This window comes from Triturus cristatus, chromosome 3_1 (genome assembly GCF_964204655.1).
Source record: "Triturus cristatus chromosome 3_1, aTriCri1.1, whole genome shotgun sequence".
In the NCBI taxonomy this organism is placed as follows: Eukaryota; Metazoa; Chordata; class Amphibia; order Caudata; family Salamandridae; genus Triturus; species Triturus cristatus.
In genome coordinates this window covers 342,248,090-342,264,341 of record NC_140583.1, presented here as the reverse complement: position 1 = coordinate 342,264,341, position 16,252 = coordinate 342,248,090, and the positions used below count along the sequence as shown (strand labels likewise).

At 44.4% G+C, this 16,252-nt stretch overlaps 1 protein-coding gene across 1 annotated transcript in view; it reads left to right on the top strand.

The window, feature by feature from the left end:
- THSD4 (thrombospondin type 1 domain containing 4) overlaps window positions 1–16,252 on the top strand; it is a 2,089,562-nt gene that overhangs the window by 611,365 nt on the left and 1,461,945 nt on the right. The window contains exon 5 of the mRNA XM_085644058.1: window positions 622–1,048. Coding sequence (XP_085500184.1) covers window positions 622–1,048 — 427 coding nt within the window. The remainder of the gene's footprint in view (window positions 1–621; window positions 1,049–16,252) is intronic.

Sequence of the window (16,252 nt, the reverse complement as noted above, 5' to 3'; positions counted from 1 at the left end):
CAGCCTTGAAAACTTCTGATTGGCAATTTACTTCTTATTTGCGCTTTTTCCCCTAAAACATTTAAAATTCATGTCTTCGGTTCTCCGTAGTGGGATTTCATTATTTTTGTGTCATGTTTCTACATAGCATTTTCTCTATTTGTTGATAATGGTGGTATGATTCCTAGTATGTGCTTTTACGTTTTAATTGCTTTGTTTCTGTTAAAAGCTTTAAACACATTTCCCTAACCTAAACAGGCCTGCTCTGTGTCTTAGCTTCCAGGGAGAGAGACCCTCTTTATTTATTGAACTTGGTTATTAGTCATAACAAGATTTTTACCTTCAAATATCCTCCCCAACTAAAACCTATTTTCTTAAAATAAACAAATAAGTATATGAAGTGTCTCTTTGCCAAATGTCAGTAATGTGCATCCTACAAGAACATAAACCAGCCATCTGAACCAACCAAACAAAACGTAAAGCCCCTATTATGTCAACCTAACCTAGTACTGTTTTTTCAAGAAAGACTAGCTGATATTTTTCTTTTATAAAAATGTATCGCAGTGATCACTAGAGTGGCTAAATGTGAATTTAGATCTCTGATTTACTTGTGGAATAATTGTGTTGTTTTCTTCGTTTTAGAAATCGAACAAGAAGTTCCATTCAACCAGGAAACTATGGATATGGAAAACTACCCTATATATTGCCATTGCAAACTGACACAGGGCAAGAGACTCCAAAAAGAAGGAAACAACGGCAATCAGGAAGGCGTGGATATCACAGACACTCAAGTCTTGGCAACCCATACAGGACACATTCTAATCCATCAACACATCGTGATCGCGACTCTCACCACCGAAATCCTTCCTCAGGGTCGTCAGTTTATCAGCCATCTTCATCCCCTTCCCAAGCCTTTCCTGCATCCCAAGGATTATTTCAAGGCACTGACTCATCACGCCATCATTCTGCGTCCCCTCAGCTAGTCCCTGAAAAACCACCTCCTCAACTTGGGTCTACAGCAATCGTATGTGTTGGAGCCTACAGGCAACACAAACTCTGCAACACGAATGTAAGTCTAATGCAATTATTGTTACATTGTAAACAATAGGGGATATTGTTTCTCTTGTTCATCTCTACTGAAAATAAACTACAAAAACTCCAGGGCACTTCAAAATAGAGGAGAGGAGTACAGAGCAATGAGAGTTGGGAGAAGAGATGAAATGAAATGACAAGGGTTTAGGGTAAAGGGGCTGCAATTTCAGCAAAAGCAAGCACAGGAGAAAGACTAGAAATAATAGTTGATGGAGGCTGTTTTGAGGCTTGATGGGTTGCAACAGTAGGCACAGGGAGACAATCTTATGGTGGATTCTGTAAGCAAGAGATTACCCTGACAGAAGTACTATATGTAGAGCAGCTGTTGGGGGTTCTGTATAAACGTAAGAACAATCAAGACATCAAAGTCATTGCTAAATCTGAAACGTTTTGCTTATGGGACCAATTGGTTTTGCCAATACCTTTTGGTGGTACTGTATAGCATCAGCAAAAAACATTTCTTTCTGATGGGATGCAGCGTGGTCAAAAGGGAAAAAAGAATAAAATGGTGCAATGACACCGCTGTCAGTGATCACGCATGTACACGCATGCATCGTTTCACATGGGGGAGCACAGAAGAATTTTAGATTCTTTAAAGTAGAGGGTCTGGCAGAAATGTGCTACTGGGCCATCCCAATAAATGAATGCAAAAGAAGACTGCATGGATTGGGCGACAGCAACAGACGAGTTTGTTGAAGAAGCTGGGGGGAGTTAAAGCAAAAAGGAATGCTCGTGAGTGGATGAACGAAAATGCTGCACATGATGAAGGGCATAAGACAAAGGACGAGGCAGAAGCACATGAGGGAGATCATAACAAGGATTTCTAGGGTGGTGGAGCAGCACCTAGGCAAGCGAGCGCAACATGGATCATGGGTGGGGAAAGTGAAGCACATGAGGGAGGTACTGGAAAACTCATGCACTCTGATGGAGTGCTTAACCAAAAAGAAAAAGGTAGTTCCCTAAGATTGTTAGAACACAAGTCAGCCAATCAAGAGGATGGTAAAGAGGATATGCTTCAGGGAAGGGACAAACACAAGATGGGACAAGATTGTCATGCAAAGCCATGCAATAAGCAGCAAAGAATTGAGAGTGACAATAACGCTAACCAATGGTATGCAATGGTTGGGCTTTAAGCCAAATGCACATTTTGGTAAGCCCACCATAGGTCTTTTGCAATCATACACTTTGCACTGTCTTGTAGAAGAGACCTAATGTTGAGATAAGAAGTGATGAAAACAAGTCCACTAAAACGTAAAATGGCATATAATACAAGTAAGAAATGTTATCACTAAACAGCAGTAAAAATGGATATTGCCTAATGCGGGTGGAAAGGCATATTGGAACCAATAGCTATTAGTCCAATGGGAGGCATAAATGTACACATGAAAAATAGAAGTTATTAGTCCGCTAGAGGTCGTGACAAATATTTATGATATTATGTCACTTTCATGATATAAATGTCAATTCCTCTTGATGATATTCTTTGTTTTTAAATGTTATGGCTAAAAAAGTACATGTAATTGGTATTAGGAAAGTGTTGGACTCTATCCAGCACTTTCTTTATTGTGGATTTATCAAAATCATTTAAATAACACACAATCCATACTGATGCACACATTTCACAATAAAAACTGTGATTAAGCACCTTGGCCCTTGGCACACATACCGTAAAACAAACTATTTACTAATAATTTACCCATGTTAGTAAAAAATAACCTCTAAAAATATGTAATACAAAAAATAGACTGCACACCTCCATAATGTTTTTATACAAGAGGGTAGTAGTGTTCCCTGACAGGGAAAAACCTGCACTTCAATACAAAAGTAAGTATTAAACAATGTCAATGGCGTGAAACAGTAAATAGAAAAGTGCTGTAAGTACAGCCGGGGCATAGCTAGCCAAAAGCACACACTACCCAGGAGTGCTTAATAGGCAAGTTACAAGAAAAACCTGCCAATTTAAATATCAGTACACAAAAGCTAATACAGCACACCCTTAATCTGTGTACATAGGTCCCACTCAATAACCAGTAATGAGGACCGATATTCAATCAGGAACAAAGAAACAATCTCACAAAATATAAAGTAATTTATGGCAGTTCAAAGTCCCATAAACCATGAGTAACAGTCAAAGTAGTTGTAATAGAAAACTTTCTTTTTATTATTTTGAAAGACCAATTTCCAAAGTAGAACACAGCCAACACATGTTTCGTCAGTACTTGTTGGTACACAGACTTTCTCAAGGCTATCGAGTAGGTATATAGTCTCCAGAATTTGAAAATTCTGGAAAGTTAGTACGTGTTGGATAAGAGATCCACACCATGTAATGAACAAAAGTCCGGATAGTCTACGATAACAGTCTGTGTCAATCTCTGTAGCCGAAGTGATGTGTCGATTTTCTCCACACAACAATGGGAATGTGTTGGTTCTGAATACAAAGCGATGAAGCAGAGATGTGTTAGTTAGGTGTGCTGGGTTTCTCCATGCAGTCAAGGGGATGTGTCAATCTTCTCACACTTCAGTGGCGGCAATGTAGCGGTTCCGATGAGTCGGTTCTTGAGGTAATGAGCTGGTACCGAGTGAGATGCACTGAGTCTGTACCTGCAACAGCGGTAATTTAGCGATTCTGCTTCACGCATCAGAGGATGAGTCAGTTCCACTTAAGCAAGCCCTTGGATCACTGCCAATAGCTAAGGCCTAGGAGCAGGTGATGAGACTTTGATATCTCTGAGTTTCAAAACAGGAAGCAAGCCAGCATGCCCTGGGAGATCACTCTGGGTTCAAGCAAGAGTCCAGTTTTTCCTCAGCAGGGGAATAGGGTAGCAGGCAGCAGGGCACTACAGCAGAAAAGCAGTTCTTCCAGAGCAGCAGTTCAGCAGAGTGGCAGACCTTGTAGAAGCACAGTAGTCCTTCTTCCTGGCAGAGTTCATTTATAGGTTCAGAATTGTCTCATTTGGTAGGGTGAGACCCAGTACTTATACCCAGTTGTGCCTTTGAAGTAGAGGGGTGTTGAAGTACATTGAGGACCTCCCTTCCCGGCCTTGGCTCTAGAATAACTACAAGGGATATGGAACCCTTTGTGTGGGGACAGGGCACTGCCCATTCAGGAATAATTGTCAGCTCCTCCCTCCCATCCTGCCCAGGATGACCCATCAGAATGCAGATGGCCACTCAGTCACACCTAGCCTTCCTTTGTGTGTTGTTGTCTAGAGGCAATACATAAAGTCCGGCAGTCACCTACCACATCTTTTACTTAAACAACACCCTGCCCTATGGGCTACCTAGGGCCTACATTAGAGGTGACATATATATGATAAAAGGGGAGTTAACGGCTTGTCAAGGGGTTTCAAATGCCATGTCTGCATGGCAGTTTAAACATCACACACAGGCTCTGCCGTGGCAGGCCTGAGACACATTTAAATGGCTACTTGTGTGGGTTACACAATCAGTGCAGCAAACCCACTAGTACAATTTAATTTACAGACTCTAGGCACAAGTAGTGCACTCTACTTGGGACTTACAGATACATTAAATATACCAATTGTGGATGTCAGTGAACCCATGTTTAGGGAAGAAGCACATGCACCTATGCACAGGTTAATAGTGGTAAAGTGCTCAGAGCCCTAAGGCCAACAACAAGAATACATCAAAAAGTGGAGGTAAGCATGCAAAACATTCAGGGAAGGCCACCCTAATGCTCTTGGGTCCAACACGTGTACCCCAAGCTGGAAGTGGGGAGAGCTATCCAACCTCTAGAGAGCTCTCATCACTAAGGCAGAAGAACCTGGAAAGACCATCAGCATTGGTGGGTCTACCCCAGATCTGTGTTCCACCCTAAAGTCCATTCCCTGTAGGGAGATGGACCACCCCTCATTTGCATTAGCCACCTGAGGGGCCTATGGTCCGTCTGTGTCAGGAAGTGAGTCCCAAACAAGTATGGTCTCAACTTCTTCAGTGCGCAGACCACAGCAAAGGCGTCCCTTTCTAAAGCACTCCCTGAGCAGTTCCCTCCTAGAGATGAAGACTACAGGTAGATTTGGCCCTCTTCATTAAATTGTGATAGTACTGCCCCTATGCCATGCTTTGAAGCATCTGTCTGAACAATGAATTCCCTGGAAAAGTATATAAAATACATGACAGTAATAAAAGTGTACTCCTACAATGCGTCCCAGAGCATGGTTGTGGGTGTAAAGCTAAGAATCCCTCTAGGATAAAGTCAACACCATTACCTGAAGTGAGAGACTGTGGGACTCCATTCTGGTCTTGAGGTGGACACCCCGCAAGGGATATCAGACCACTGTGAGCGGGAGTGTCTGCGTGCAGGAGCCTCAGCGTCAGTGTGTTGGCATGGAAGTCTTTTTCTCCTCTCTCTACCTTAGCAAGAGATGGTGTATATTACCCAAAGTGATACCCCCTGGGGATATACCTCGCTGTGTCATGTCGAACTAGGATGATGGAAGGAATGACCCTTGTACATAGTTTTTTATGCAGGAGATGTTCGGCCTGCTGCCCAGCTGTGATTTCAAGAATCCTCATGCATAATGAATGAGGCTTAGACCTTTTGGAGAAATTCCCAGGTCCTCTAGTCCTTACCTTAATTAGACAAAAGGTCAGTTGTAAGAACCGTTATGTAGTGCAATATGAGGGCAATGTAGGTTAAAGGTGCATGTAGTACCTGATCCGATATTGGGGTACCTATATGGAATATAACACCCACTTCTCATCCGACTGGACGACATACTAAAAATCTAACATATTGCTAAATATAGTATGGAAATAAGTCTATAAAAATAGTCCTTAACAAATGTAAAAAGTCCAAGATATTTTAAAAAAAACATGTAGAGCAGGCAATAGAAATCTAGAGTATGTTTGAAGATATAGTTTGAACATAGAATGACTGAAAGCCATGCAGCTTAGACTAAAGTGTCTTGTTTAAAATTCCAAATTTGGTTGTTTTGGAAACACCAAATTTTCCCAGCACAGGATGAGCCAAATGTTTTATGTGTCCTGGCTGGGAGACGCACCATCACTGTTGTCTGCAACCGCAGACGACGATCCCTGCTACACCTTGCACATCAGGTCAATCGAGCACAGATGTTCCTCTGTATTCACCACAGCTATTGCTAGTGAGTCGGTAGTGTCATCCTAGGCCTGAGTGTTTGTTGAGGAGCCGGTATCCTTCAAAACAAGAGCTGAAGCATCCTGTGGTGGCTCTAAGAATGCAGACATCAACATTGGAATACGCTGAGGACACTGCAGAACATGGGCAGTTATCGGGCCCAGTAAAGCATCAACATCCGGTGGCGCAATTGATGGAAGTGTTAGACAGAGATCCAACACGCATTCTTGTCGGCAGAACAAGCATCGGAGGACAGGCAGAATACATTTGATCCAGATCGGTCTAAAGGACAAGAACCAAGACTCGCTTAGTTCTCGAAGGCGAGGTGTGCCCAGATGCATTACCATGCGAACACGGTAACGGCACTCTAAGAGCGTGCGTTCCATCTCTGTGGTGACTGGGACGTCCATTGCGTAGCAGAAAAAGGACAATCAGGATACCTGCTATTAGAAACAGGATCACCGGAAGCCCCCCAAAATGCTTCCGAAAACGGAGTGTGTAAAGTTGGGAACAACTCCTAGGATTGTCTGCAAGGTGCTAAACAGTCCCAAACCTATGGTCTTTAATGGGTGGACAATACCCGTCGTATCAGACATGTTAAAGATACGTTGTACCATTTCTGTGAAATGGAAAGGGCAGTTTGTTCATATCAGTGCCTGTATCTTGGCCAAGGACCTTGCAATCTGACGATCATAAGTTTATCGGGTGGAGGTTAAAGGCACGGTCTGTTGTACAACCATGACTTTCATTCTGCTCAGAGGATCCAATCGTATAAAGGAAACATTCAACGAAGGCGATGATGGTGCCTCCCTGATTGTGTGGGTCGGTGGAAACAATACTTGCATACAGCAAATAACCCTGGAGTTTACAGTGACAAGATAGGCGATGCCCGGGAGCATCCCACAACAACCTTGATCATTCAGCATCAAGTAACTCCCATTTGAAAGAAACTCGAATACCGGATTAATCACGGCAGCTGGCATCCCTTTCAAGTGACAAAGTAAGTTTGCAACTGAACAATTACAGGCCCTGTGAAGTATAATATCCTGGCATATGAGAGAGCCGCTTAAAGTTTTCCTACAGTTAGTGCCACTAAGAAACACTTCTGTGTCCTCATTCCGGTATCAAGATCTGTACGGCAATTTCCAAGATTCCTTGATGAATTCCCTACCCATCACTTCATATCTGCCGTTGTTCTAGGCAATATTGAAACTGGAAAGTAGTGACTGATACTGTTATATGGCCATGAATTAACCATTCTGTGGATGGTGACTCTGCCACAGTAACAGGTAACTTGTCAAGTTTTTCAATACGCAGCAATGTATATTTTGCTCCCCTTTGTGTCATTATAAACAGTTTTTCAGTCAGATTGTATGTTGAAAATAGAGACATACTGTTGATAAATCGCCAAGGCACATAACCTGCGCGCAATGATTGCAGCGTCCAGCTTAACAACATAATAGAACGTAGCTGTGATTGTCCGTGCTGTAGAATGGACAAGTCTTGTTCTAGTATATCAATAGCAAAAGATACCATGCTACCCAGTTAATAAATCCTGGATGTTAATGTAGTCATACCATTGTCAACTACAGCTAACACTTTTTCTAGGTTAATCCTATCTATCTCACGGAGTCTCTCCGCAGCTTCATGTTGAGATATTTTCCATATTTCATTATATGCAGCATAATGAAACATTTCTGACGTCTCTTTCGGGTTCCTAATAAAAAGTCCCTTAAATCCACCTCATCTGAGAGTAAGGATAAGTGCTGTTTCACCTGGGACAATGTCTTTAGCCAATCAAGGCACAACTTCCCTACACTGTATGCTGTTACTACCCCTGGACGTTCTCTTTGTACCTATCGTGGTTCTGGTCTATGGATACTGAACTCTTCAGTTATACCCCTGAATCTGTCATCTGAATCTGAAGACTGACATCTGTTTGTGTCTGTGGGCCAAACTAAACATCCCTTCCAATCGTGGTCCGATGTATTGTACTGCATGATGTCATCTATTGTATCCCCTCCACGTGATGTAAAATTGATGTGTGAAGGTGTGGGAAACCATGGTGTGTTCAAATACTTGTTATTGGCTAGTCCAAGACAGGAAGTCTGTTGCACAGTTTTATTCAGAAATATTATTTGTTGCGGAATGAGGCACGCTCTTAATAGTGCTTCTGTTCCCTGAACTTGCCAATCCTTAGAACCGCAGACAGATTTAGTGTCTATTGTGTCTTTCCATAAGTCAAAACCCTGTTCAGACAGTTGGGCAATAATTAATGCAGAGTAAATCTGTTTGGTGTTAGTCAGCCAAATACATCATAATCAACTCTGTCCCAGACAATACCATCAGGAATTGGAACAGCTGTAATGTTCATGGACAACAAGTCTCTTTGTTCATGATGAGATAATGTATGTGGTTTAAGGACCAAGTTCACATTGGTTACTGCAGAGCGTCCTGGGAGATAATTTCCATTCACTAGTAAGCAAAAGACAGTCACTAGGCCAATCCAGAACAGAAAAAACAATAGTGTAGATATTATCCAGAGCTGGAGCCAAGCTGATACTAAGTGAGTATTTTTCTGAAAAGCGTAGAACTCACAAATTTGTTCTTTGCGGGAAAATGGAGCTGAGTTGTCTCAGGTTCGCTGGGTTCAAGAGAGAAGGTATCAGAATCAATGAAGTAGCCAGATGAAGTTCGATCTATCTTTGGTAGCTCAGCAGATGTTATTGAACTGGCAGGTTTCTCTTTTAGAGGCATATTGATGTAGATATCAGTATTTGGTCGAATTGATATTTGTGTTTCACTTGAGTTCTGCTGTTCAATTTGAACAGGAACGTGTTCCATTTCATTGTTGGAAATTCCATTCCTTTGTATTGGAGACTCTTGTTATGAGTCTTTCAGTCTGAACTTTCTGTATGGTAGCAAGAGGAGAGTATCAGCTACCCAGGAGCCCACATGGCCTGCTATTCAGTATCGGCCACATAGTGTGGTTTGATCAGATCAATGGAAACAAATCTCTTTTCTTTTTTTCTGGCAAGAGGCGGAAGAAGTACTGTTCTTTTTCCTTCAAAAGCCAGGACAGTTACTGGCTTTCTGTAGGATGGCCAACATTCTTTCTTGTCCTCGATCTTTTCTCTGACCAGATCCCTGACATTTGGGATCCAGACAGATCTTGCAGTGACTGATTTGACTTCCCCAGTGGTGGTGCGTTTGACCTGCATGTTACTTTGTAGTGCTTTGGATTCATTCAGATCCTGTGAAACAGCCAAATGGTTTATTAATGTCAAATTGTTTTTCATCTGCCACTGTGCCTTCACAATCAAGATCAGGTACCCACATTCTCATCCCAAATAGGACTTCATAAGGAGTGACACCCCCTAGAGACCTTCTTGGCATATTGTTAAGGGCACGCTGTACCTCATAAAGGTGATTGACCCAACTACCACCCAAACCTAATACCCTAGCTGTTAAAGACTGCTTTAAGTCACGGTTTTTCCTCTCCACGAGCAGATTTCTCTCAGGATGGTATGGAGAGGAGTACCGCAGTGCTACACCCAAGCTTTCCATGGGTTCCTTGTAAGACCTAGAGCTAAACGCGGGGCCATGGTCAGAATGTAGTGTGCCAACTGCTTATGTCCCTATAAAGACACGAAAGTCTTTTATAGCAGTTCGAGTGTCAGCCGAGCGTTGAGATCATACCCATAGGAATCTCGAGCATGAATACACTACCACCAAGATTTACTTGTAAGCCCCATCTGAATGTAGGGGGCCACAGTGATCCAGATAGACACACACGAGTGGTCTGGCTGATATTAGTAAAGGTGTCTGCGCTGGACTTGCTATGGTGGAATCCTTCATCTTCTGGCAGATGTCACATTTTAAGACAACATTTTTCATCTGTTTTGTTAAACCAGGCCACCAATAACGCTGTTGCAATAATGAAACTGTTGCTGTTATTCCTGCGTGTGCAGAACCTCGACCCTCGTGTGAAGCTACAATTAAGCCTAATCTGCGATCCATGTTTGGTATTATTCTATCCCCCACTCTAGGAATCTAAGCATACGGAATGTTGTTTGCATCTAACTTGTAGGAGTATTTGAGTGGAAAACATTTCTGTAAAGCTGTGCTGTTTTTGCATGAAGCAACGGCAGCTACAATTATCTGTCTGTCTATTCTCGTTTTTGAATGAGTGATTGCAGCTATGGAAGCAGTAGGTAATGCCCTCTTCTCAGCTTCATCAGCCAATGAATTCCCTTCAACATAAACGCCATCACGCTGATGACTCAGGGTGTGTATCACGTGAGCTCTTGGTAGTTTGTTTTTCAACTCAGCTACCTCTTCCCATAGCATTTTGTGCTTAATTATACCACCTTTTCAGTCCCTAAACCCATTCTGACCCCAGTAATGAAGATATTTGTTGTATGATTGACACAGTAAAATGAATCACGCACTATGAGTGTGGGGAATTCCCGATCTGTATTTATAAGTGCCAGTAAATATGCTTTTAATTCTGCCAGCTGAGCCGTGTAGTCTCCTAGAGACTGTGTCTTCGTTTCGCTGGGATGGAACTTGCCTTCCCTCATACGACCTTTTATAATCGCACAAGCGGCACTGTATTGCTGTTTCATTCCTATGGCCGGCTGAGCAGATCTGTCAGTGTAAATGAGATAATCATATTGATCTAGAGGCATTATTTCATTTGGGAGAGGATATTTATGTTCATATTGCACAAATGCTTGTGTTTTCAACCGTGGGTCATATCTGTATTCTGCATCTGTTGCAGTGAGAGAATTAGCCCATTGTATCCATCTTGGATCCAAAGACTTAGCATTAGGAATTCTAGCCTTCGTAACAGCCTCTAAATCTAGTACTGGAGTTGCGACAATTATGCTTTTTCCCTGAGCCAGCGCTCTTTCTCTCGCTACAGCGTTCTATACTGCTGTCAGAACTTTTTCTGTGGATATAAATCGCATTTTAGCTTTTGTGTACACATGTGATTTGTATGCTATGGGTACTGTTTCGCCTTCATTGAAGATTAGGTTACTATACCTGGAAAGACCCGCTACAACGCGGATCACCAGATTGCGTACGTTTACGCGTGTTTTGAAGCTATCATTCATGTCAGCTTGTAGGGAGCGTGGGATGTCTGTGTGTCCCTGTGTCCAATGACTAACTGAGAAATTAGGTCTTATTAAGTCGTAGAAAGGTTTTACTCTTTCTGCGTAATCCAAAATGTATATTCTGCCAAAGTCTAAAAGTTCCAATATGAATTGCACGTTTTTCAAAGATATGGGAGGTTGGAGCAGTGCACACTTTTCTAAAAAGTTAGCTGCTAGGCTTTTACCTTCAATTGATAGCTCATATCCCAATAAAAGGACATTGAGATGGGCTATTTTTGATTTTTTAAAGTTGAATTTGTAGCCCTCAGAGGCGAACCCCAAAATTATGGTGCTCACCCTGGTCAAGTGTTCCTTTAAATCATCGTCTTGTCAGATAAATATCAACCACATAGCACAATGCCTCTTCATCCAATTTTTGAAGTAATTCTGTTGCCCTAGTGCTGAACAACCCGGGTCTATTCTTATACCCTTGGGGTAGTCAACAAAATTGGGTACTGTCTCTGTAGAACTGGATTAGGTTTTACTGGGATCATGTGGTGAGGTGACTCAGTATCCCACCCAACATGGTTGCGACAAAGTGCTGGTGCAAGGGCTATGGCCCTCTCCGTGCGTATGTATGTTTTAAGGAAATTTGAACATTGTCGAAAAAGGATGGTAAAATTACCGTTTCTCCCTTTGGGCAATCCATAACAATTGTAGGTGGCCAATCTTGTTCAGCTAAAAGTATGTCATAGTCGAAAGTCACGTTCTCCCAAAAGAGGCCTTTAACTTTTCTGGGTTTGTCCCCTTCCATTTGGAGTGTTATCTTGTGTAACCTATGTGGGGCACTTACCCTCGTACCAGGTGTTTCCACCATGGTGTGCTCATTAATCTCCACTGTCACCAGAAATTCCATCCGGTTTTGGCGAGCTATTGTTACTTCTGCTTCGCTGCCTAGTATCGTCAGAGGCCATTCCCCGTTCAATAGTTGAGTCCTCAGAATTCTGGGCATGTCTAACTATGAGACCTGCTACTTTCTTCTTTTTAAATTGAGGTTTAGATTGTGGCTTGTCATTTTTTTTAGAAGTGTAGCTCGAATTGCGTGTCTGTGTTCTGACCGTCCTTCTCTCTGGGAGTTTCTTGGTGAACCCTGAAAGGAACAAGAGGAACGTGTATAAGTATCCTGATACCTGTCAGGTTTTTTAATGTTATTCCTAAGGTTGTATTTCCTTTCAGAGGGCTCCTATTGAGGAGACCCACTCCTGGTCGGAGATCTGGTCTTACGTTTTTATTGTTATTATCCCATTTCTGCTTAGAAGAATCAGGTGCTTGCCTTGTATTATCCGTCTCAGGGCCACTCATGAGTTGAGGAATTAATGCTCTAGCTCCCATACTATCCCTACCTAATTCAGCATAGATGCTTGTGATAATTTTAGGTAATTCACGTTCCTGTAGTAGGGGAGTGATATCCCTTAGGCGTTGGCATATTGCCACTGCTGCTGCCTCCCCTTTTATGTTTGCTAATATTATAGATGATACATGGGCAAAATTACCTAGTAATTTCATCCCTCATTTCAGAGCAGGTTCTGCTCCATACTCAGTCTGTATTTGTCTTATTACGTCTGGTACCACTGCTAGTGAAGGGATACCATGAGTTCTGGTATATATTTGTCAAGAATTCCTGTCATACAAGGGAAACACGCCCTTATGTAAACAGGAGAGCTGTTACATAACTCAAGGAAAACACGCCCTTATGTAAACAGGAGAGCTGTTACATAACTCAAGGGAAACACGCCCTTATGTAAACAGGAGAGCTGTTACATAACTCAAGGGAAACACGCCCTTATGTAAACAGGAGAGCTGTTACATAACTCAAGGAAACACGCCCTTATGTAAACAGGAGAGCTGTTACATAACTCAAGGAAAACACGCCCTATAAAGGGAGGAACCGGGAGGTACAACGCTGTCGGATATTGTGTTCACACCGACGTACCTGCTTCGTGAAGAGCAGTGTTCCGGAGTGGTGCTCCAGTAAGGCAAGAACGGAGGTAGGTCGAGTCGTTACTCCCTGGGCCGTGTCTTGCCCCATCGTCACCTGTGAAGGACCCGGAAGCTCTACCGGTCAACCATTGAGCTTCGCTTTTTGACTCGGCTGAGTCCAAGCGCAGTGGCGCTTTTGCTGGTTGGAGTCGTAACTCCCAGCCCGACCAGAGACACAGGGACTGCCAGCTGTAACGCACACCAGGAGGTGTTTGCCGCGTTACAGACTCGGAAGTCCACAGGATCGATCGAGCGGCTGCTCTCGGTTCAGTCTTCTTGCTTGTGATTGGGGTATCGGTGACGCATCACCAGGAGGTGACTCCGCGTCCCGGTGCAGTCTGAGGAAGAGGTTGAGCGGCTGCTCCCTTCAGGTAGAGACCCCGGCTGGGTGTTTCCCTGACTCCTCGATTCTCCCCAACACTCTTCGTGCCCCTCACAGCCTACCGATTGGCATTGTCGGCCATTTCATTTCTGCCCTCTGTTGGCATACCCCGGGACCGGCGTATATGCAGAGGACGGTTAGGACCATCCGTGCTGTGGGCTGGTAACGTACTTAGCCTGGAGGATTCCGGTGACTATAACTTGTTTATTCTTTGTATTATATTTGCCTTCATTAAAACAACTAACCCTTCACTAGTGGTTGCGTCCTCATTGTCGTGTCTGTTAAACGATCCTGAGACGTTCAGGGCGTTACAAAATATCCGACCTTAATAACACTAACTGTCTCCCGGTCGATAACAGACATGGCAACACTTGATGATGTGCTGGCTGCTTTAGCGGCCATGCAAGTTGAAGTGGCTGCCTCTAGGCAAGAAACAGCCGATGTAAAAGCCAGACTGGATGCTATCCAATTGGACCCGCTCACGCCCAGCACCTCCCTCACGAATCAGACCCCTGCGTTAGTAGTGGAAATGCCGGTAGCCATCCTCTTGGCGACAGCAGAGAGGTACAGTGGGGATCCTAACACAGTGCAGGTATTCCTCACACAAGTGGCGCTACATTTATCGTGCAAACCAAAGGCGTTCCCCACGAGTCAGGCTCGTGTGGCTTTCCTTATATCCTATTTGGCTGGAAACGCGGCACAATGGGCCGTACCTCTGGTGAGCAGGGACGACCCCCTCTTATGTGATTGGGGTGCTTTTCGCGAGGAATTCCTGAAGGTATTCGACAGAAGGACTGACTCGTACACGGCGGACCGTGAAATGCTTGAGTTGAGACAGGGATCCAACGACCTGGTGTATCTCAACGCGTTCCGAAGGCTGGTTGCGGAAACCAAGTGGTCTGTTGCTAAACAGACGGCGCTCTTCCATCAAGGGCTGTGCGATTAGCTCAAGGACGCCGTGGCTCATATTGACCCTCAACCCAAGACATGTGAGGGCCTTATCAACCTGGTATTACGGCTGGAACATAGGCTAAGTGAAAGAAAGGGGGATCATGGGAGAAAAGGAAAATCCCTTCCATCCTATGTGACGGTGGGAAGTCCTGAAACTTCCACCGCATCCAAGGGAGAACCCATGGACATCGGCGCAATACGAGCGAGCCTCACAGCCACGGAGAAAGAGTCACGCCGTAAACAAGGATTGTGCCTATATTGTGGCAAAAAAGGCCACTACGTACGTGAATGCCCTGCCAAACCGAAGACGTCACGTTATCGGGCCAACCGGTCGGTAACAGCCGTGGTGGACATACCGGCGGAAAACTAGAGGACTCCAAGACCAGAGAAGGGGCATCTCGGAGTCACTCATCCATCCCTTCACTTTCCAACTCGGTCACTAAGGGACAACGACACCTGTTTATCACGGTGCACGTGGGAGTGCATGACCAGTGGATACCCGTTGTGGCCATGGTGGATTCAGGGGCCACTGGCATGTTTATGGACCACAACGAGGCATGCAGGCTAGGGCTAGTGCTTCTTCCCAAAGCTGTACCCGAAGACGTCTATGCTGTAGACGGAAGGCGATTGGTGACGGGGCCCATCGGGCAGCACACGGGGGTCCTTCCGATGAGATATGGGTGGAACCATTTGGAACAAATCGATTTTAACATCATCCGAGCGCCCCAATATGGCGTCATATTGGGATTGCCGTGGCTACAGAAACACAACCCCTTTGTGGATTGGCCAACACATCGCATCGAAATGACGTCACCGTATTGCATCCTGCATTGTGGAATAAGAACGGAATCCCTTGACGCAGATGAGAGCGGGAGTCAGACGGTGGCTACAGCGGCAGAAAAAGATGTGGCTCTCCCCCAGGCTTATCACAGTTTTGAGGATGTATTTGATGAGGTGAAGGCGGAAGTGCTACCACCACATAGACAGTTTGACTGCCAGATCGACCTGGTGCCAGGGGCCAGCGTTCCCAGCGGCAGGCTGTATGCCCTGACGGAGCCTGAAAACGTGCATCTCCGGGGGTACCTGGATAAACTCCTCAAGCTAGGATTCATCCGCCCGTCCAAGTCTCCGGCCGCCTCGCCACTCTTCTTCATCCCGAAGGCTAATGGGGAGCTGAGAGCCTGTGTGGACTTTAGGGCATTGAATGCGATAACCATAAAAAATCGGTACCCCTTGCCTCTCATCAGTGTACTTCTGGAACAGGTCAAGAAAGCTCGTATCTACACCAAGTTGGATTTGAAAGGGGCATACCATCTGGTGCGCATGAGGGACGGAGACGAGTGGAAGACCGCCTTTAAGACCAGGTTCGGCCTTTTTGAGTACCTCGTCATGCCGTTCGGTCTGTGCAACGCCCCGGCAGCCTTTCAGTACTTTTTGAATGAGGTATTCAGAGAGGAGTTGGATATCTACGTGGTCGTATATATCGACGACATCCTCATCTATTCGTCCAGTGTGGAGGAGCACGTACACCACGTCAAAGCTGTGCTCCAAAAGCTGAGGGAAAACATGCTGTTTTGTAAACTCAGCAAG